The sequence below is a fragment of the Notamacropus eugenii genome, chromosome 7 (assembly GCF_028372415.1).
Source record: "Notamacropus eugenii isolate mMacEug1 chromosome 7, mMacEug1.pri_v2, whole genome shotgun sequence".
In the NCBI taxonomy this organism is placed as follows: Eukaryota; Metazoa; Chordata; class Mammalia; order Diprotodontia; family Macropodidae; genus Notamacropus; species Notamacropus eugenii.
Window position 1 is genome coordinate 81,216,587 of NC_092878.1, and position 24,065 is coordinate 81,240,651.

Consider the following 24,065-nt stretch of genomic DNA (forward strand, 5'->3'; position numbering starts at 1 on the left):
CTTTGATTTCTTTGGAATGTAGATATAGTAGCAATGTTGCTGGGTCAAAGGGTATGCTTTTGCACACTCTAGACAGATTCATAGATGCTCATAGTTCCAAATTGCTTTCCCCAATGGCTGAACTAATTCACTGTTTCACCAACAGGACACTGTCACTCTCCCATATTCACCTCCAAAAAAACTCATAAGATAGCATCCCAGAACAAATCCTTTAACAGTGGAGTCAGCAGAAAGATGGTGTAAAGTAGCCTTTTAGCCTAGAAAATATGAAGAATCAACAAGAAAAGTCCATCTCCCTTTGACTTTGATGTGATGATGAAAAAATTACGATGTGAAAAAAGTATTATACTGGGAGAAGAGAAAAGTAGGATATAGAAAAGGGTAAATTACATCACATAAAGAGGAACAAAGTACTATCACAGTAGAGGGAAAGAAGGAAGGGAGGCCAGCATTCTCTGAACCTTACTCTCAACAGATTTAGCTCAATGAGGGAATAACATATACATGCAGTTGGTTATAGAAATCTATATTACCTTATAGGGAAGTAGCAGGGAAAAGAAAAAAGAAAAAGGAGGGTACTGAGAAAAGGGAAGGTAGATTGAAGGAGGTGGCAAAACACTATAAAGGAGGGATATGGTGAAAGGAGAGAGAAAAGTATAAAGAGGGGAAAATTGGATTGAGAGAAAGACAGTCAGTAAAAATAACTGTGAATGTGAATGAGATGAGCTTCCCTTAAAATGGAGGCAGATAGCAGAATCAATTAAAAACCAGAATCTTACAACATTTTGTTTACAAGAAACACACGTGAAACAGAGAGATACACACGGAGTAAAGATAAAATGCTGGAGTAGAATATATTATGATTCGGCTGAAGAACAAAGAATCAGGGATAGAAATCCTGATCACAGACAAAGTAAAAGCAAAAATAGATCTAAATAGAAGACATAAGGAAGAAAATATCTTGTTAATAGGTACCATAGACAATGAAGTAATATCATTACTAAACATATACGCATCAAGTGTCATAGCATACAAATAGAGAAGAAAGTTAAGGGAGGTGCAGAAAGAAATAGGCAGCAACACTATACTAGTGGGGGACTTCAACCTCACCCTTTGTGAGCTAGATAAATCTAACCACAAAATAAACAAGAAAGAAGGATGTGAATAGAATTTTAGAAAAGTCAGATGTGGTCATCCTCTGGAGAAAATTAAATGCAAATAGAAAGGAACATACTTTTTTTCTCAATAGCAAATGGCACCTACACAGAAACTGACTATGCACTAGGGTGCAAAAACCTCTCAAAGAACTGCAGAAAGGCAGAAATATTAAATATATCCCTTTCAGATCATGATGCAATAAAAATTACTTTTAATAAAGGACTATGGGAGAATAGACTAAAGAAATTATAGGAAACTAAATAATCTAATCATAAAGAATGAATAGGTCGAAAAACAAATCAGGGAAATAATCAATAATTTCATCCAAGAGAATAACAATAATGAGACAATTTATCAAAACTTATGGGATATGGCCAAAGCAATTCTTTGGAGAAATTTTATATTTCCAAATGTTTACATGAAAAAAATAGAGAAAGAGAAAATCAATGAATTGGGCATTCAACTAAAATAGCTAGAAAAAGAACACATTAAAAATTCTCAATCAAATACCAAATCATAAATTCATGAAATGAAAGGAGAGATTAATAAAATTCAAATCAAGAGAACTATTGAACTAAGTAACTATTAACTAAGTAACCAACTATTGAACTAATAAAACTAAGAGCTGGTTTTGTGAAAAAAAATAATAAAACATATAAACCTTTGATTAATTTTATTTAAAAAAAGAAAGAAGAAATCCAAATTACCAATATCAAAAATGGAAAGGATGAATTCACCACCAGTGAAGAAGAAATTAAAGCAATAATTAGGAGCTATTTTGCCAAAATGTATGCCAACAAAGGTGACAATCTTAGTGAAATGGATGAATATTTGCAAAAATATAAAATTCCCAGATTAACAGAAGAGGAAATAAAATACTTAACCCCATTTCAAAAAAAGAAATTGAACAAGCCATCAGTGAACTCCCCAAGAAAAAAATCTCCAGGGCTAGGTAGATTTACAAGTGAATTCTATCAAACATTTAAAGAACAGTTAATTTCCATACTATATGAACTATTTGGGAAAATAGGCAAAGAAGGAGTCCTACCAAATTCCTTTTATGACACAAATATGGTGCTGATATCTAAACTGAAAAGAGCCAAAATAGAGCCAGAAAATTATAGACTAATTTCCCTAACAAATATAGATGCAAAAATTTCAAATAAAATATTACCAAAAAGTTTACAGCAACTTATCACAAGGATAATATGCTATGACAAGGTAGGATTTATACCAGGAATGCAGGGCTGTTCAATATTAGGAAAACTATCCACATAATTGATCATGTCAATAACAAAACCAACACAAATCATACGATTACTTCAACAAATGCAGAAAAACTTTTGACAACATTCCTGTTTTGACACCCATTCCTGTTAAAAACACTTGAGAGCATAGGAATCAATGGAGTCTTCCTTAAAATGATAAGCAGCATCTATCTAAAATCTATCAGCAAGTATTATATATAATGGGGATAAGCTAGAAGCATTTCCAATAAGATTGGGGGTGAAACAAGGATGTCCATTACCACCACTGTTATTCAATATGGTGCTAGAAATATTAACTTTAGAAACAAGAGAAGAGGGGGGAGGAGCCAAGATGGCAGAGTAGAAAGATATACATATGCTAGCTCCGAACCCACAACCCATAAAATACCTGTAAAGAAGAACTCCCAACAAATTCTGGAGCAGAAGCCACAGAACAGGGAGTGGAGGGGATTTCTGTTCCAGAGAGACCTGAAAAATTGACCTGAAAGGTCCGTTGCGCACCAGACCCGGAGCAGAGCTCAGCTCTGCCTTGGCTGCACGGCATTGAGAGGAGTAGATTTGAGCAGGCTTCAGGGACGGAATCTCCAGCAGCAGTGCAGGTCCCTCTTCCCACAGGCACCAAAGGTCAGTGAGAAAGTCTCTTTGGCTCAACGAGAGGGGAGTGGGGTGCCCGCATAACTCAGGCCCCCTTGGGAGGCAGCAGTGGACAGGGGCTCCCAAAGCAGGCAGGAGTTTGGATCCATTGTTGAAGGTCTCTACATAAACCCCCTGAGGGAACTAAACCCTGTGTGGTAGCCCTGCCCCCACCGGAGCAGCTGAACTTAATCTCACACTGAATAGCAGCCCCCACCCCCACCAAAATCCCTGAGGCTGGGGAGTATCATTTGATTCTCAGCCCTCAAGCACTAGCTGGGTGGATCTGGTGGCTAGGTGGGCTGGACAGGAAACTCAGAAGTCAAGTCACTGGCTGGGAAAATGCCCAGAAAAGGGAAAAAAAAATAAGACCATAGAAGGTTACTTTCTTGGTGAACAGATATCTCCTCTCATCCTTTCTGATAAGGAAGAACAAAGCTTACAATCAGGGAAAGTCAAAGAATTCAAGGCTTCTGTATCCCAAACACCCAGAATAAATATACCATTGGCTCAGGTCATGGAAGAGGTCAAAAAGGATTTTGAAAATCAAGTAAGAGAGGTGGAGGAAAAACTGGGAAGAGAAATGAGAGAGATGAAAGAAAAGCATGAACAGCAGGTCAACACCTTGCTAAAGGAGACCCAAAAAAATGCTGAAGAAAATAACACCTTGAAAAACAGGCTAACTCAATTGGCAAAAGAGGTTCAAAAAGCCAATGAGGAGAAGAATGCTTTCAAAAGCAGAATTGGCCAAATGGAAAAGCAGGTTTAAAAGCTCACTGAAGAAAATAGTAGTTTAAAAATTAGGATGGAACAGATGGAGGCTAATGACTTTATGAGAAACCAAGAAATCACAAAACAAAACCAAAAGAATGAAAAAATGGAAGATAATGTGAAATATCTCATGGGAAAAACAACTGACCTGGAAAACAGATCCAGGAGAGACAATTTAAAAATTATGGGCCTACCTGAAAGCCATGATCAAAAAAAGAGCCTAGACATCATCTTTCAAGAAATTACCAAGGAAAACTGCCCTGAGATTCTACAACCAGAGGGCAAAATAAGTATTCAAGGAATCCACTGATCACCTCCTGAAAGAGATCCAAAAAGAGAAACTCCTAGGAACATTGTGGTCAAATTCCAGAGTTCCCTGGTCAAGGAGAAAATATTTCAAGCAGCTAGAAAGAAACAATTCAAGTATTGTGGAAATACAATCAGGATAACACAAGATCTAGCAGCTTCTACATTAAGGGATCGAAGGGTATGGAATAGGATATTCCAGAAGTCAAAGGAACTAGGACTAAAACCAAGAATCACCTACCCAGCAAAACTGAGTATAATACTTCAGGGGAAAAAATAGTCTTTCAACGAAATAGAGGACTTTCAAGCATTCTTGATGGAAAGACCAGAGCTGAAAAGAAAATTTGACTTTCAAACACAAGAACGAAGAGAAGCATGAAAAGGTGAACAGCAAAGAGAAGTCATAAGGCACTTTACTAAAGTTGAACTGTTTACATTCTTACTAGAAAGACAATATTTGTAACTCCTGAAACTTTTCAGTATCTGGGTAGTTGGTGGGATTACATACACACACACACACACACACACACACACACACACACATGCACACACATGCACACACATAGAGAGAGAGAGACAAAGAGCACAGAGTGAATGGAATAGGATGGGATCATACCTTTAAAAAAATGAAATTAAGCAGTGAGAGAGAACTATATTGGGAGGAGAAAGGGAGAAATGGAATGGGGCAAATTATCTCTTATAAAAGAGGCAGGCAAAAGACTTTTTTGTGGAGGGAAAAAGAGGGGAGGTGAGAGAAAAACATGAAGTTTACTCTCATCGCATTCGACTAAAGGAAGGAATAAAATGTACACTCATTTTGGTAAGAAAACCTATCTTACAATCCAGGAAAATGGGGGAGAAGGGGATAAGCAGTGTGGGGGGGATGATGGAAGGGAGGGCATGGGGAGGAGGGAGCAATCTGAGGTCAACACTCATGGGGAGGGACAGGATCAAAAGACAGAATAGAAGTAATGGGGGACAGGATAGGATGGAGGGAAATATAGTTAGTCTTTCACAATAAGACTATCATGGAAGTCATTTGCCAAACTACACAGATATGGCCTATATTGAATTGCTTGTCTTCCCAAAGGGAATGGGTGGGGAGGGAGGGATGAAGAGAAGTTGGAAGTCAAAGTTTTAGGAACAGCTGTTGAGTAATGTTCTTACTACTAGGAAATAAGAAATACAGGTAATAGGGTATAGAAAGTTATCTGGCCCTACAGGACAAAAGAGAAGATGGGGACAAGGGAAAGGAGAGACGTTAGAAGAGAGGGCAGATTGGTGATAGTGGCAATTAGAATGCTTGGTGTTTTGGGGTGGGGGAGGGGAGAAATGGGGAGAAAATTTAGAACCCAAAATTTTGTGAAAATGAATGTTAAAAGTTAAATAAATAAATTTAAAATGTCAAAAAAACCCACAAAAAACAAAAAAAAGAAAGAAACAAGAGAAGAAAAAAGATATTGAAGGAATTAGAATAAGCGTAGAAGAAATAAAGTTATGATAGTATACTGGGAGAATCCTAGAGAATCAATTTAAAAACTGCTCAAAATAATAAATTTTAGTAAAGTTGCAGATATAATAGTAATTTAAATGGTAATATCTTTCTCATTCATTAATAGATCCATGTAAACTGCTTAAATCACCTGGAAGCCTAAGTCACATGTGGTGGGAGCAACTTGCTGAACAAGTGGAAGAGGAAGGGTGGAGCAGAACTGGGAGGATGTGAGTGAGCTAGATCAGGGCAGAGGAAAAAGGACACAGACAGGCTGGGCAAGGCTCAGGCTCATGAGTGTTTGTTTGCAAGCAGTCTCTGGCTGAGTACGGGAGTCTTGGGGATAGTTTTGCCCCCTGTAGTGATCATGTTCATTGACTTCTTGGTCACTGTGATGAATTTAGCTTTCTGTGTCTGAAATTTCTGAAATGTTTTTTCTTCTGCCTTCTATATGGAGAGTCTTTTATATTTAGTGACTGAGAACTATGCCAGCATATTCATAATCACCACCAGTGCTGTGAATATTGCCTTGACGATACAGCAGTATACAAACCCACATAAATCATTGGCATTTCTACATATTACTAACAAAGCCCAGAAGCAAGAAAGAGAAAGAGAAACTCCATTTAAAGTTACTGTAGACATTCTAAAATATTTGACTCTACCTGCCAAGACAAACCCGGGAACTATATGAACACAATTACAAAACACTTTCGACACAAATAAGGTCAGTCTAAATAATTGGAAAAACACCAATTGCTTGTGGGTAGGCCAAGCTAATATAATAAAAATGGCATTTCTACCTATATTAATTTACCTATTCAGTGCTATGCTAATCAGATTGCCAAAAACTTATTTCATAGAGCTAGAAAAATTAATAGCATGATTCATCTGGAAGATCAAGAGGTCCAGAATATCAAGGGAATTAATATAAAGAAATTTAAGGAAGGGTGACCTAGCTGTATCAGATCTAAAACTGTATTATAAAGCAGCAGTCAAAACTACTTGGTACTGGCTAAGAAATACAGTGGTAAATGATCGGAATAAGTTAGATACGTAAGACGCGGTATTCAATGACTACAGTAATCTAATGTTTGATACACCCAAAGATTCTAGTTTCTAAGATAAGAACTCACTTTCTGACAAAAAATACTGGAAAATAGTGTGGCAGAAACTAAGTATACACTCATATCTTACACAGTAAACCAAGATAAGGTCAAAATGGGTACATGATTTAGACATAAATGGCGATACCATCAGCAAATTAGGAGAGCAAGAAATAACACTTTTCAGATGTATGAGAATGAAAAAAATTTATGACCAAACACAAGATAAAGAATATTATGAAATGCAAAATGGATCATTTTGATTATGTTACATTGAAAAGTTTTTTGCACAAACAAATTCAAAGAAGAAGGCTGGGAAACAACTTTTATAGCCAGGGTTTCTGATGAAAGCCTCATCTCTAAAATACATAGAGAACCAAGTCAAATTTATGAGAATACAAGTCATTCCCCAATTGATAAATTATCAAAGGATATGAACAGGCAATTTTCAGTTGAAGAGATTAAAGCTATCTATAATCATATGAAAAAATACTCTAAATCACTATTGATTAGAGAAATATAAATGCAAACAATTCTGAGGTATCACTTCATACCTATAAGATTGGGTAATCTGACAAAAAAGGAAAATGATAAATGTTGCAGACGATTTGGGAAAATTAGAATACTAATGCATTGTTGATGGAGTTGGGAAACTGATCAAACCATTCTGGAAAACAATTAGAAACTATGCCCAAAGGGCTATAAAACGATGCATACTCTTTGATCCAGCAATACCACTTCTAGGTCTCTATCCCAAAGAGATCATAAAAATGAGAAAAAGACCCACATGTATAAAAATACTAATAACAGTTCTTTTTGCCTTAGCAAAGAATTAGAAACCAAGAAGATATCCGTCAATTGGGGAATGGCTGAACAAATTATGGCCTATGAATGTAATGGAATTGGAATTCATATAAGAAATAATGAGCAGGCAGATTTAAGAAAACCTGGAAAAACTTACATGGACTGATGCTGAGTGAAGTGAGCAGATCCAGGAGAACATTGTACATAGTAACAACAACATTGTTCAAGGACTAACTTTAATACGATACAATGATCTAAGACAATTCCAAAAGACTAGTGAGAGAAAAAGTGTTATCCACATCCAGAGAAAGAACTATGGTGTCTGAATGCAGATTGAAATATACTATTTTCTTTTTTGTTTGTTTTTTTCTCATAGTTTTTCCCTTTGTTCTGATTCTTCTTTTACAACATGACTAATGTAGAAATATCTTTAATATGATTTTACAAGTATAACCTATATCAGATTGCATATCATTTTGTGAAGAGAAGTAGAAAAATTTGGAATTCAAAATTTTATAATAGTAAAGGTTGAAAATTAAAAATTAATGAAGTAATTAATTATAAAAAAGTAACCTTTCAGTAGTTTGTCTTGTCTGGCACTGAATAAGCAATTTAATTTAGGTAATATTGTCATAGTAAGCCATAAATTCTTGGCATACATCAAACTTGGTCCTACTATATAATTTTTTTATACATTACTGTGGTCTCTTTGCTAATATCTTATTTAAAATTTTTCATTAATATTCATTAGGAATGTTTATCAATAGTTTTCTTTTTCTGCTTTGATTCTCCCTGATTTGGATGACAAGAAAATTTCTGTATCACAGAAGCAACTTGGAAGGACTCCTTTACCTAAATCTTCAAATAATTTATGGTTGGATTTATGTTTTCTTTAAAATACCACAAACAATATTTTGTCCAATTCTCATGACTATCTTATGAACTAAGCAACCAGACAGAATTATTCTGCCCTTAGCGATGAAGGTAGAGTCATTCATAAGTAAAGCAACTTGCCCATGATGCAAAGGAGAGAAGGTGGTAGAGATGAATTAGAATGCAGACCTTCTGATCCTTGCCAGGCAGGTCTCACTTATTTGCCTCTGGAAAACTATCGTTAACATCATGGCATACAAACAAAAATTTCTCTGATTTATAGAAATTTTAAAGTAGTACGATTGTTTTTTCCATGCAGTTTATTTAATCCTTAAAATGTCAAGATCTCCTTTTAGTCATACCTTGGATTGATAAAACTTTAAGTTACCATGTAGAAGCTTTGCTGGAACATATATTCTTCCAAACAGATTTGCCAATACTAATACAAGTTTTTCCATCACATCTTCAGAGAAGTGTTTTGAACCTACACAAAGTAAAAATAGATAGTTTAGAAAGATATATCTGCTTATACAATAAGATTAGAATTTATAATTAAATTGATTATATTACTTTTCCAGAAGTCTCTTTAAAATTCCTAATTATTTAGTTTAGCTAACTTCTTGCAGTGTACAAATAAGTTCCAAACATCTCGCTGCCTTAATTCTTTTTTAAAAAATTATTTATTTATTTAACTTTTAACATTCATTTACACAAAATTTTGGGTTCCACATTTTCTCCCCTTTTGTCCCCTCCCCCCACCCCAAAACACCGAGCATTCTAATTGCCCCTATCACCAATCTGTTCTCTCTTCTATCATCCCTCTCTGCCCTTGTCTCCATCTTCTCTTTTGTCCTGTAGGGCCAGATAACTTTCTATACCCCTTTACCTGTATTTCTTATTTCCTAGTGGCAAGAACAGTACTCGACAGTTGTTCCTAAAACTTTGACTTCCAACTTCTTTTCCTCTCTCCCTCCCCACCCCCTCCCTTTGAAAGGCAAGCAATTCAATATAGGCCAAATCTGTGTAGTTTTGCAAATGACTTCCATAATAGTCGTGTTGTATACGACTAACTATATTTCCCTCCATCCTATCCTGTCCCCCATTACCTCTGTTCTGTCTTTTGATCCTGTCCCTCCCCATGAGTGTCAACCTCAGACTGCTGCCTCCTCCCCATGCCCTGCCTTCCGTCATCCCCCCCACACTGCTTATCCCCTTATCCCCTACTATCCTGTATTGTAAGATAGGTTTTCATACCAAAATGAGTGTGCATTTTATTCCTTCGTTTAGTGGAATGTGATGAGAGTAAACTTCATGTTTTTCTCTCACCTCCCCTCTTTATCTCTCCACTAATAAGCCTTTTGCTTGCCTCTTTTATGAGAGATAATTTGCCCCATTCCATTTCTCCCTTTCCCCTCCCAAGATATTTCTCTCTCACTGCTTGATTTCATTTTTTTAAGATATGATCCCATCCTCTTCAATTCACTCTGTGCACTCTGTCTCTGTGTGCGTGTGCGTGTGCATGTGTGTGTGTAATCCCACCCAGTACCCAGATACTGAATAGTTTCAAGAGTTACAAATATTGTCTTTCCATGTAGGAATGTAAACAGTTCATCTTCTGTAAGTCTCTTTTGACTTCTCTTTGCTGTTCACCTTTTCATGCTTCTCTTCGTTCTTGTGTTTGAAAGTCAAATTTTCTTTTCAGCTCTGGTCTTTTCATCAAGAATGCTTGAAAGTCCTCTATTTCATTGAAAGACCAATTTTTCCCCTGAAGTATTATACTCAGTTTTGCTGGATAGGTAATTCTTGGTTTTAGTCCTAGTTCCTTTTACTTCTGGAATATCCTATTCCACGCCCTTCGATCCCTTAATGTAGAAGCTGCTAGATCTTGTGTTATCCTGATTGTACTTCCACAATACTTGAATTGTTTCTTTCTAGCTGCTTGAAATATTTTCTCCTTGATCTGGGAACTCTGGAATTTGGTCACAATGTTCCTAGGAGTTTCTCTTTTTGGATCTCTTTCAGGAGGTGATCTGTGGATTCCTTGAATACTTGTTTTGCCCTCTGGTTCTAGAATCTCAGGGCAGTTTTCCTTGATAATTTCATGAAAGATGATGTCTTTTTTTGATCATGGCTTTCAGGTAGACCCATAATTTTTAAATTGTCTCTCCTGGATCTATTTTCCAGGTCAGTTGTTTTTCCAATGAGATATTTCACATTATCTTCCATTTTTTTCATTCTTTTGGTTTTGTTTTGTGATTTCTTGGTTTCTCATAAAGTCATTAGCCTCCATCTGTTCCATCCTAATTTTTAAACTACTATTTTCTTCAGTGAGCTTTTGAATCTCCTTTTCCATTTGGCTAATTCTGCTTTTGAAAGTATTCTTCTCCTCATTGGCTTTTTGAACCTCTTTTGCCAATTGAGTTAGCCTGTTTTTCAAGATGTTATTTTCTTCAGCATTTTTTTGGGTCTCCTTTAACAGGGTGCTGACATGCTGTTCATGCTTTGACTGCATGTCTCTCATTTCTCTTCCCAGTTTTTCCTCCACCTCTCTAACTTGATTTTCAAAATCCTTTTTGAGCTCTTCCATGGCCTAAGCCCATTGAGTGGGCTGGGATACAGAAGCCTTGACTTCTGTGTCTTTCCTTGATGGTAAGCATTGTTCTTCCTCATCAGAAAGGAAGGGGGGAAATACCTGTTCACCAAGAAAGTAGCCTTCTATAGTCTTATTTTTTTTTCCCTTTTCTGGGCATTTTCCTAGCCAGTGACTTGACTTCTGAATAATCTCTTCACACCCACTTGGCCTCCAGATCCTCCCAGCCAGCACTTATGGTCTGAGATTCAAATGCTGCTTCCCAGCCTCAGGGCTTTGGGCGGGGGCGGGGCTGCTATTTGGTGTGAGATCAAGTTCAGGTGCTCAGGTGCGGGCAGGGCTGCCTCACGGGCTCGGTTCCCTCAGGTGGTTTATGCAGATACATTCAACAATGCATCCAGGCTCCTGCTTGCTTGGGGAGCCCTGGTCTGCTCGCGCCTCCGCTGCTGCCTCCCGAGGGGCCCTGAGTTATGGGGGCACCCCACTCCTCTCTCGACCCACCAAAGAGACTCTCTCACTGACCCTTGTCACCTGTGGGTGGAGGGACCCGCTAGGCCACTGGAGATTCTGTCCCTGAAGCCTGCTAGGATCTGCTCCCTGCTCGGATCCGCTCCTCTGGGCGCCACGTGGCCAAGGCAGGGCTGGGCTCCGGGTCCATAGCACGCGGACCTTTTGCGAGACATTTTCAGGGGTCTCTGGAACAGAAATCTCATCCGCTCCATTGTTCTGTGGCTTCTGCTGCTCCAGAATTTGTTGGAAGTTCTTTTTTACAGATATTTTATGGGCGGTGTGTTCGGAGCTAGCATATGTGTGTCTATCTACTCCGCCATCTTGGCTCCGCCCCCCCTTGCCTTTGTTCTTTGTAAACCTGGCTCCAGAAGCCATAATCAACATCTTTGAGCATTTAATGCATCCAAAATGTAGTCTCTGTCCTATAAAAGTTCCATTCCAGTAGGACCAGCAGTCACTGTACAGTAATGAAAAACGAACTGTCCATAGAGGCAGAAAATCTCACCTGTGATATATGCTGGTTCTGTGATCCTGGACAAGTAATTTAAACTCTCAGTGTTATAGATAAATCTCTAAGTCTATAAATTGCTGAAATAGTTTCATCCTTCATTGGTAGAGGAATTTCCTCACTATTACCTCCCTAGATCAGTGAAATCCCAGATCTTTGGCAAAAAAAAAAAGATAGAATCAGTTCTTTTGGGAGAGGAAGGGAAGAAACAGAAAGAGAGGGGGAGAAAGAGAAGGGGAGAAGGAGAGCAGGGAGGGAGGGAGGGAGAGAGAGAGAGAGAGAGAGAGAGAGAGAGAGAGAGAGAGAGTTACAAATCAGTAGACTTAGAACTGGGAGGGAAATCTAGTCCAACACTGAAGAAGTTGAGACTCAAAGAGTTATGTGAATTGCCCAAGTTCATATAGGTAGAAATGGGAAAGCCAAAATTTGAACCCAGTTCTCCTTAATCCAAATTCATCCCTCTTTTTCATTTCATCACAAATATTGGAAATAAAACTAGCATGGGAAAACCTTAGCTATTCACCCATAGACTAGCTTTTCTACAACCCTTAGTCTACCAGAATGATTTTGATCCCAAAAGCAATCCCCCCACTGGATGAAAAAGAAATATCTTAGGTAGAGGGTCAAAAAAATCCTCTGCAGTCTTCAACAAACTCATCCCTAAAACAAACCAAAGAACTGAAAATTTCACCCATTCATTGCTCAGTTTTCTACCCAAAAGGGAAAGGATTAATTAGCTGATGAGAGTTATGAAAGACCAGGAGAGAGAGAAAGAGAAAGAGTCCAATTATTAAAAAATCCAGAGGAAGCCTGCCTGCATAGTAGACAGATCCTTCATGAATAGACCTAGACAAGAACTACTCAGGAGGAAAGCTGTTATCTATATTGGTCAGGGGACTACTAATATTCACACTTATTTAATTGAATTGATCTATGTTAAATTAAAATAAAATCAGAGCTCACTAACAACTCTGTTAATTCCTTACTGTTGAAGCTTTGCATCTCTGAGTACCTAAGTCAATAGTCATCAACAATCACATATTTTTAGCTATGGGATATGGAAAATAAGAAAAATAGGTATTGGATTCAGAAAGCAGGGGAGATTTAAGGTGAAGTGCTACTCTGGATACAAATTTATACAGATCTGGCTATCTGCACCAGTCAATTCAACTAAGACTTTTATCTATTAATCTGTCACAGACCAACTTGACATCCTCCAAGTACTATTTTTATTCTTAAAAACAGATTTAAAAAAAAATAAATCCAATTCAATTCAACAATGGTTTATTAAGTATTTACTATACATAAGGCATTTGGGTAGGTTCTAGTGATACCAGGCAGAACAAAGAGACCCCACAGTAGAAGATCTGTACGTGGAAAAACCTCCTGCTGTGTGGGGCAGTGGAAAGAGGGCTAAACTTGTAGTAAAGAGTTTTGAATCATGTGATCGAAGTTGGAATCCAAGCTCTGCCCATTACTTCCTTTTACAACCAGGGCCAAGTCATTCTAACTCTCTGAGTCTCAATTTCTTCATCTGTAAAATAGGAGTGGGTTGTATTGTATGACAGCTAAGATCTCTTACAGCTCTAGATGTGTGATTATATGACTGGATGTACATAGATGAACACATACACATAAATGTGAAGAAGGAGAAGGCACTAAACAGCTAGAAGGATCAGGAATGCTTTTTCATGGGATGTGAAATCTGAACTGAGCATTGAAAGAACTCAAAATTTCAAGATGTAGAAATGAGAAGGGAATACATTCCAGGCATGGGAGATAGTTGGTTCAAAGGTATAGAGGCATAAGACCAGTTTGGGGAAACCACAAGAAAGCCAGTTGGCCTTGAACATGGAGTATTGAAGTTTAATAACATGAAATAATTGAAAAGCTTGGCCTCCACATGTATCTGTCTCTTTCCCTGATAGCTGAGATTTTTTGCCTTATCTCACTAGAAACGACACTGCAACTTTTCGAGTCTACTCACTAAGCCTACTCTACAAATATATTCACCATTTTTCTTGTCTATTTGTGTTTATATCCTCAGCACTTAATATGGTGCCTGGCACTTAATAATGTTCTATCTACCTATCCATTCATCTATCCATTGTTTATCTACCTATCTTTTATCTATCTACCTATCATCTACCAGTCTGCTTATCTGTCTTTTTAAAACACAGACTGGAAGCAAACTGTAAAAGATTTTATATGCCAAACTAAAGTATTTGCATTTTATCCTAAAGGTATATGGTTTTTTGAGTGACTATCAGATATGTGCTTTAAGAATATGATTTTTGGCAGCTGGATGAAAGATGAATTGGAGAATGAAGAGACTCTCAGCAAGACCAGTTAAGAGGATCCTGTAATAATCTAGGTGAAGGTGATAAGGGCCTGAAGCAGAGTGATACCATGACAGTGAAAAGGAAATAGGCACCAGAGACGTCGCAGAGGTAGAAGTAAAGAGACTTGGCAACTGTTTGGATATATAGTAGGGAGGGAAGGAGAAAGATTGACTATTAACTAAGTAGTTAGTTTAGCTATGTCACTGCCAGTAGGGATTGTTTCACTCTTTATATTTGTACTTCAATGCCTGGGACACAGTGGGAACTTAATAAATGCTTGTTGATGATTGATTGATTGATTTTTTTGGCATCGGATTTTGGTGCATGTGAATCCAGGTAAGATATCTCTAAGTTACTATAACTCTCCTAGACATGTGAAATGCAAACTCACCTTTTGCAGTTGGTTGGCATAGATTATGGAACAGGCCTTTCCTGAGGAAACTGACAAACACAAGATTAGAAGGTTCTTCATAAAACAAATGTGATACGAGTCCAGCAAAACCAATTGGATTTCCTTTACAGTCCAAATATCCCTAGGGAGTTAATACAATTTATGAATTTTCTTTAGCTCTGAATGTTTGTAAACTTACAAGCAAACTTAACATCCCAATTGTTCTAAACTGGGTTATAAGATGAAAAGCTAAATTCTAGAAAAGTAGCTACTTGCGCCTTTTCAAATTCTTTAAACACTGACTAAAGTTCTACCATGTGCAAAGCACATTTATTAGATACTTAGTATATACAAAGCCTTTTAAACATATATGGTAAGCCAAATTCCAGATATCATCTGTGAATCCAAAACATAAGCAAAATTCATCTTTTTTATTGTTTATTTTTTGGTATAAAACTGGAAATCCATTGCTGTAAAGAGAACTTCCAGTAAGGAAACTCTCTTCTCCAATTCAGATCAGTAGCTTTTCTATAATTTATAATCTTAATGAGCTTCCTGAGGCAATGAGAAATTGAGTCACTAGCCCATTGTCACATATTTGGTGAGTGTTAGAACCTGACCTTCAGCTATCTACTATCCCAAGCTGCTTCTCCATTTATCTGTCTGGTGATAGAGATATCTTTGTCCTGTTTAATATATCATCATTTGATAATTTGTTTTTTCAATGAAATCTGATCAAATTTTTCACTGGTATAATCAAGTCTAAAGGAAATGACAAAATCCACTGGAGATATCATTGAATAACCTCCCAGATATAAAAAAATGATCAAGCAATTTTCATTCCAACAAATTTCCCCAAAAAAATTAAATAATTATTTAGCATATCTCATATAACGTACCATTTCTAAAACTTCCAAGGTTGGCCCTAAAAATGACATCTCAGTCAGTTCTTGGTTTGATCTCAAGTCATCACAAATACTATTCCCTTGGAGTTCCAGTTCAATTTCCATCTTAAGGGTTTCTAAAAGATTATTTCAGTTCTGCATGCTCATGGGAGTTGAAATTATTTAGAGGGCAATTGGGAGCTCTGATTTAATTCCACACACCATATCCTAGCTTAATTAGAAAATGCAGTCCTTTAGAGGACAGTATCAAAAGTTTCAGGTGCTGGATTGAAGGCTTCAAACTGGACATGGTATTTCAAGTTGAAAGGGACATCACTGTACTCTGTCCTAGGAAGGATACTGATAAACTGAAGACCATCCAAAAAGGGGTAACTAATACTGGTAAAGCCTTTTAGTCTATATGAGAAATGGTTAAAGGCAGTAGAGATATTCAGGCTAGAGAAGATTCAGGGAGATATCACTACTACCTGAAACTAACTTAGGATCATTCATAAATAAGAGGGATTATACTCAATCTGTTTTGCCCTCCAAGAGCCATTAGAACCCTTAAAACAATGGGGGAAAGCTGTAAAAAAATTTAAACTTGATACCAGAAAAATCTTTCTATTAGTTAGAACTGTCAGGAAGTGGAATAAGCTGTCCCAAGCGGTGTGTAGTGATGAGTGGGTGAGTTCCCTTTCATTGAAGGTTTTTAAGTAGAAGGTGGTATGACCACTTATTGGGTATGCTATTGTCAGGATTTCTTGTCAAATATAAGTTGGATTAAATGGTTGCTGATATCCCTTACAATTCTAAAACTTAATAAATTTAAATAAACCAACAATCTCATCTTATCTAGGAGGAAATTAGGGCACAAAGGGGTAAAATGATGTATCCAAAATGTATCCAAGTCAACAGTAGAAGAGTGAGAATTCAAACGAAAAACTCTGACTACAAAATCAATGTTCTTTCTATAAATCATACAACTAGCACAAGTTTTGGGGTAGATATAACAGTGAGAGTAAAGTGACAGGGAATACTGCAAGATGCAGGCTTCAGTGATTCACTATCATATGCTGCTTCAATATAATTTTTAGAGCTCTGTGAGAAGTACTGGAATAATATAGAACTGTATACAAGATGACATGCTGTAGAGGCAATAATTCTGGGGTGGGAGCCAGAATACTTAGACTCTAGACCAGCTCTTCAACTAACTACTTGTACAATCTCAAGCAAGTCATTTTACTTCTCTGGGCTATATTTTCTACGTACTAATTTGGAAGTTGTCTTCCTGACCTACGACTCCATGGATCTAGTGAGCAGTCATGGCAAAAATGCTAGAACAGAAGCATCCCTTTTTTTTTTTTTTGGTTGGTTGGTATGTAGGTTTTTGGTATAAATGCTCAAGGCACAGCTTTCTGAAAACTTTCATTGGATTGCCACATGAAAGAAAACTCTAGAGTTAACAATCACATTTCACAAAAATACAAATGAGAACCATACCTCCTTCACAAGAAACTGCATTGAAAATAAAAAATATAGTTTCAACATCTCCTTGATTCTGGGCTTTTTGAAGGATAACAGTGAATGATTTAGCACAGAAAACACCTTTAGAGAAAAAAACATTTTTGAGTTAATCATCTTTAAGAGATATGAAATACACTTATAAGTGTATTCAAAGATTAATACGTTGAATGGGAATGAAATCCCACTGGAGTACATATTTACTCATCCACTATGGTTGTTTACAGAAGTACCTCTTACTAGTAAAAGTTAGACATGTGAAACAGAACTGGTGTGGAGTGCTGTAAGAAACACTGAATCTGATAAAGAAAAACACAGAAAAACATACATAAAGTAACACAAACTAGATTAAACTGATCCAAGAAAGCAATAAAGGGTATTCCCAAAAGCTCAGCATAGTTTGAAGCTATTTAAATTTTGGGAACACCCTCTAATGGTTATGGCAACGTACATGGAAAAAGAAGAACCACAAAATAATAAAAAAAGAATGCTTCAAAATTACAAAGAATAAGCTTGGTCATAAAAAATTACTATGAGAAAAGAGAAAGGAAGGAAGGAAGGAAGGAAGGAAGGAAGGAAGGAAGGAAGGAAGGAAGGAAGGAAGGAAGGAAGGAAGGAAGGAAGAGCAACCTAGCTTTTTCCCCTCCGGCTTAATTTTGGACTCAACTAATTCATACTATCTGCCCTAGATATTCATTCATAGATATGAATTCAATAGATTAGCCATCCAATTGCATCTGGGCAACAGACATTCTTCAGCTTCTTGGCTTTTTTTCCTGTGTGAATCAAAGTTTTTTGAATGTTTATAAATCTCTTCCAGGAAACTGTGTAATCTTCTGATCCTAGACTAACCATCACACTATTATCTACAAATAAGGCCTGACCATGCACAGAAAATCCCTCTTCAACTTGGATCCTATGCTGAATTTCTACGAACACAGTGTTAATGGAGATAATCAGAAACTTTCCTTTGTTATGCCTAGCCTGGTGTTTATTGTCACAGGGTCTTCAAAGAAGGCTGTCTCAGTTCTTGTTTTTCTTTCTTTTTTTTTTTTTTTTTTACATTTTTACCATTGTCATGTTGCATAGAAAAATTAAAATGAATGGGAGAATCATATAACAAACCAAAATGTAATACAAAAGAAAATGATCTGCTACATTCTGTGATTGAATTCAATAGTTTTTCTCTAGATGTGGAAGGCATCAAAAAGGCCTCAAAAGACCATTGGGAATTTTTTAAGTCCTTGCATTGTAGTGAAATTCTAGATCTACCAGAAAAAATCCTCGCACACCGTGGCTGTTGTTATGTACAAAGTTTTCCTGGTTCTTTCCCTTTCGCTCAGCATGAGATCATATAAGTCTTCTAGGCCTCTCTGAAGTCTTCCTGTTGATTATTTCTTATGACACAATAGTATTCCATTACATTCATACACCACAATTTATTCAGTCATTCCCCAGTTGATGGATATTCCCATGATTTCCAGTTTGGGGCCACCACAAAGAGAGTTGCTATAAATATTTTTGTACTGTGGGACCCTTTCCCATTTTTATGATATCTTGGGAATACAGTCCTAGAAGACATATTGTTTGGTCAAAGGGCATGCACATTTTTGTAACCCTTTGATCATAGTTCCAAATTGCTCTCCAGAATGGTAGAATCAGCTCACAGTTCCACCAACAATGAATTAGTGTTCCAATTCTCCCACATCTTCTCCAACATTTATCATCATCCTGTTTTGTCATGTTAGTCAATCTGATAGGTATGATGTGGTAAATCAGCATCTCTCTAATCAATAGTGATTCAGAGCATTTTTTCATGTGACTATAGATATCTTTAATTTCTTCCTCTGAAAACTGCCTGTTCATATCCTTTGACCATTTATCAATTGGGGAATGACTTGTATTCTTGTACATTTGACTCAGTTCTCTATATATTTTAGAGATGAAACCTTTATCAGGTTGTCTCTGTTCTTTCAAAGACTCATGAATGAATTAAAGGTATGAATGGGAGATACTTATTAGTGTTGGTCTTTGGGGAAAGAGTTCTGTTTTATTGAAATCAAATGCTGCTTTTGAAAAGAATAAATTGAGATTTTTCTTTCATTCTCTACATTTTTTCAATCAACACATGATAGTAAAAATGTGTTCCACCATGGAAGGTCACTTATGAAAATTTATTTGTTCCAGGATGTCTGGAATAAATACATAGATTATTGTCATAAAAATATATTGATGGAGAAATGTAGGAATGTAGGTTGATAATGGTAGTTCTCTCAATAACTGTTTTCAGAATTAATAGCATTTCAGATTTCTACCACCACCACCACCACTACTATGCCTCTGGTATCTTATCCTCATCCTGACATTTTGCAAATCTGTGCCTCAACATTTTTATCATGTACACCTTTTATGCACTTGTTGAGTTTAAGAAGTCTACAGGATATCCAGTTTAATATATCCAATAAATAATTAGAAAACTTGAGCCTGAAGATCAACAGAGAAATTAGGGCTGGATAGGTAGATAAGCAGATTATCTGTATAGAAATGATATTTTAATCCACAAAAATTTATGAGATTACCAAGTGAAGTATTATATAGAGCAAAGAGAAGAGAGCCCAGGAAAAAAAACTTAAAGGAAATATATGGTTAGTGTGTGTGACTCAAAGATCCAGCAAAAAAGATAGAGAAGTAGCCAGACAGGTAGAATGAGAATCATGAGTGAACCAGTGTTTAAAAAATACAAGAGAGAAAAGAATATCCCAACACAGAGGATGATTAGCAGTGTTGAACTGCTGAGAGGTCAAGAAGGCTGAGGACGGAGCAAATGTCCTTTGGTGCTTAAGATATCATTGGCAACTTTGGAGAGAGCATTTTTCATTAAATGATGAAGTTGGCAGCCAGACTATAGAATTCAATGTTTTGTTGTGATATTATTCAATTTATTTTTAATACATGATGTAGGAGTATAATCTTCAAGTATTTGTCCTCTCTCATTCCCATGAATTCCAATATATTTCTAACTATTCTCATCTACTCTCTTCTTTGTATTAAAGTCACTAAGTTTCAAAGTGTCTTATGATTTCATTTGGAGGGTCTTATCCAGTTCTTTAAGGAATTTCTCCACTTTATCTTCTGAAATAATTGTTGCATGAGTTTCAATTTTTTTTCACAGTTGTCTTTTTTGCAATTGCTTATCCTGAGTCCTTCAGTAAAAGATAACCCAATGCCCCATATAAAGATGTTACTTGTTGTTTTGGACATTAGAGAAAACCAACTCTGCCAATTCCTTTATTTGACTCTGTGGAAGAAATCTGTGCTCTGTCCTGCAATTGAGTTGAAATTTCCTTTGTATTTCTAGTTTCCTTCAGAGTAAAAATGTCAAAATTTAAATGATGCTGTTTCTTCAGGAGGATGTCAACCCAAAAGGATCTCATGGACAAGGATCTCATGGTCACAATATAGATTATAGATGTTCAAAAAACTACATGATTTTTAGTACCCTCTTCTCCTCTTCTGCTACTAAACTACATTATTACCAAAACAGAAAGGGGTTGCAAGGAACTGGGGGTCATTTTCTATATTCTTGTTTCATGGATTGCCATAGCCAAAGACTTCATCCCCCAGGTCACCAGCACATGAACTGATTGCAGAGTGAAATAAACAGAACCAAAAGAACAGTACACACAGTGAAATCAATTATGCAAACGGAAAGATCATTAAAAGGAAGCTAGATTCTGAGTAAGAGAAGGAACAATAAAGGACCTAGAGATCAGATAATGAATTATACTTTCCTCATCTTAGCAGAGCAGCAGAGAAGGGAGCAGCAGGGCACAACTTAAGCAGAAATTCATTATCTGACACAGTGACTATGTCAGTCTTTTTTGACTTAACCTTTTTGTTTGCAATGAGAGGTCAGTTTGGGGTTGGAAGATGGTATAAGAAGGAAGGATATCAGGAAAAGACAATGATCTAAAAATGAAAGACATCAATATAGCTTATTTTTAAATAAAATTTCCACAAGATGAATGTCATTAAATATATGGAACTCTACTGAATAGCTATAGAACTGAAAAGCTTTTACTGGATTGAGTTGAGAGGATAACCAATCAAAAAAAAAAATGAAGTCCATAACAATTAAGGGAACATTAATTAACATCAACCATGGTACCTTTGCATTAGCAAGTGAGATATTTTCTGCTTTGGAAGCCAACAACATGAGCCGTAGTACCAGGCTCAGATCAAAGGGGAACTGGCCTTTCAGTTCTGGTACATTGGATTTAATAAGTTTTTCTATTTTTGGTAAAGGAATGTTATAGAAAAACACATTTCCCAGAAAGTCTTGACCTCTTCTCCCTGCACGTCCAGACATCTAGAAAAGAAAGAGAATAATGTAATACTTTCCCAGATAATGTTTTTTAAAGTTGATGGTAAATCTGTAATTTGGCATTAATTATCTTGGAAGAAGTAAATAATACATTTCTAAGTGCATTGATGCAACAAGGATCATGCTAAACTATGCAGTACTTTGTGAAAAGATCTCCATGGCTGAGAAAAAGCAGACATGTATGGTGATCATTTATTCATTCCAAGAATTAATTAAGCTTTGACTAAGTGCATAGCATTTCTCAGCGATTAAAAAGGGGAATACAGCCTTTGCAGGCCATCAAAAAGCTTACTGCCTATTAGGAGAGGTAAAACACAACTAACTATAGTATAAAACAGAATATAAGTGCCATACGGGATTGGGAATAAGGACTAGACCAGAGGTTTCTTTATTATAGAGAATACATGCATGAGAGAAAAAAATGTCTCTACTAATTTAGAATTCATCTCAGCAACCCATAGTCCTAGAGAGTTACCTAGAGCACTAAGAGATTGAGTGACATGTCCAGGATCTTAGATTCAGGTCATCCTGGTTTCAAGGTCAGCTCTCTCTCCACTATGCAACTCTGCTACTATTGCCAAGATTACAAGAGATTATTAAAAAAAAAAAAAAACTTACACTGTATTTTCTCCTAAAATGAGCCTACAATTTAATTAGGGATCCAATGTGCATGGAAAACTTAAGAAACAAGGTATAGACACTGAAATACAAATTCTACATGAATCCAGTGGAAAATAAATCAACGGTATGACCTATGGGAATTGGGTGATTTCAGGGAAACTATCTGTTAAATAGTGTTAAATCAGGTTTTACAAAAATGATTCACAGAGATTTTAAGTGAGAGATTCCCAAAGAAGAGATAATAGGCCATTCTAAATATTGGCAAATGCACATGTGACCAATTTAATGACAGATTAAAAAGGAATAAAACTGACTAGATAAAAAGAATTACAACTTGGATCTATATGACACCATGTAGTTTATAAAGCAACTATATAGAGCTGTGTATCTATAAAGTTATAAAGCAATTCTCTCCGAACAGCTCTGTAAAGTACTTCAAATGAGTGCTGTTTGTTGCGTCATTTTTATTATATCCAATCCTCTATGACCCTATTTTGGAAGTTTTCTTGTCAGAGATACTGGAGTGCCTTGTCATTTCCTTCTCCAGGTTATTTTACAAATGAGGAACTGAGGCAAAGAGAGTTAGGTGACTTGCCCAGGATCACACAGCTAGTAAATGTTCAAGGCCTTATTTGAACTCAGATCCTCTTGACTCCAGGGCTGGAGCTCTATCCACTGTATCACCTAGCATCATCCTCATTTTATAAAGGAGGAGGTTGAAGCTGAAAAGTTAAAAAGACTTATAAGTTACTATGGGGCAGCTAGATGGTACAATGGAAAGAGTGCCAGGCATAGAGTCAGGAAAATTCCTAAGTTCAAATCTGACCTGAGACACTATATGCCTCAATTCTGTGGCCCTAGCCAAGTCACTTAACCCTATTTGCCTCAGTTTCCTTAGCCAGGGAAGCAAATGGCAAACCACTCCATTATCTTTTCCAAGAAAACTCCCAAATGGGGTTATGAAGAGTCAGACATGTCTCAAATTTACTGAAAAACAACTACAAAAAGTTAATATGATGCTATTGCTACTAAGTGTCCAAGGCAAGATTTCAATCTCTGTTTCTTGTCTCCAAGTTCCATGCTGCTTCCATGTGGTTGAGACCACATTGCCATTCAAAGGCATGAAGGTATATAATAAACATGAAATTGGATACATAAGGAGAAAAGAGGCCAGTTAAAAGATTGTGATGCAAAAATGAAAGGCATCAAAGCAACTTTATTTCTAAATAAAATTTCCATGGGATGGTTGTCATTCAAGAGAGGGAACTCTAGTGAGGAACTATAGAACTGAAAAGTTACTCTTAGATTGGGTTGAGAGGATAACCAGTCAAAATAATAATCAGGTGGATAATAAGGAAGGGAGGATTAACCAAAGTACCTTTGTTTTACCATGTGGAATGTTGTCTGCTTTGGAAGCCAGCAACAAGAGCTGTAGGACTAGGCTTATACCAATGGGGAACTGGACTTTCAGTTTTGGTACATTGGATTTAATAAGCTTGTCTTTTCAGTAATGGAATATCATAGAAAAACACATTGCCCAGAAAGTCTTGACCTTGTTTCCCTGAACATAAATGCTAAGCTGATTATTTTAGATTTGAGCCTATGGGTGAAGGGGAGTGACCATAGTTTTCTGGATCAGAAAGTGGCGTAATGAAAGCGTCTCCTTTCAGCCATATGGAGGTTGGTTTGAACACTAAAAGCAGAGAGATGAACAAGGGGGTTGGTGCAGTTATCCAGGGGTTAGAAGGTCAGTAGATATCGAAATCACAAGAAAGGAACCTGAGAAACATTATAGGCCTGGTAGCACTTGATAATAGAAATGACATGGGGGACAAAGAAGAATTTTTTTAAGTAAAAATTTCTCCAAGATTACAAGCCTGGCAAAAATAATAGTAGTTGC

General features: G+C 36.7%; 1 protein-coding gene across 4 annotated transcripts in view; it reads right to left on the reverse strand.

Annotated features, from left to right (window-relative positions):
- Positions 1 to 24,065, reverse strand: part of LOC140514131 (probable ATP-dependent RNA helicase DDX60) — a 167,240-nt gene that overhangs the window by 39,154 nt on the left and 104,021 nt on the right. For all 4 annotated transcript variants that reach the window (XR_011970448.1, XM_072624208.1, XM_072624207.1 and 1 more), the window contains exons 31-34: positions 21,329 to 21,529; positions 17,140 to 17,244; positions 14,753 to 14,894; positions 8,774 to 8,895 (exon numbers count right to left, since the gene is read on the reverse strand). Coding sequence is in view for 3 of the 4 variants with exons in the window: in XM_072624208.1 (XP_072480309.1) it covers positions 8,774 to 8,895; positions 14,753 to 14,894; positions 17,140 to 17,244; positions 21,329 to 21,529 (570 nt within the window). In the remaining variant the exon portion in view is untranslated. The remainder of the gene's footprint in view (positions 1 to 8,773; positions 8,896 to 14,752; positions 14,895 to 17,139; positions 17,245 to 21,328; positions 21,530 to 24,065) is intronic.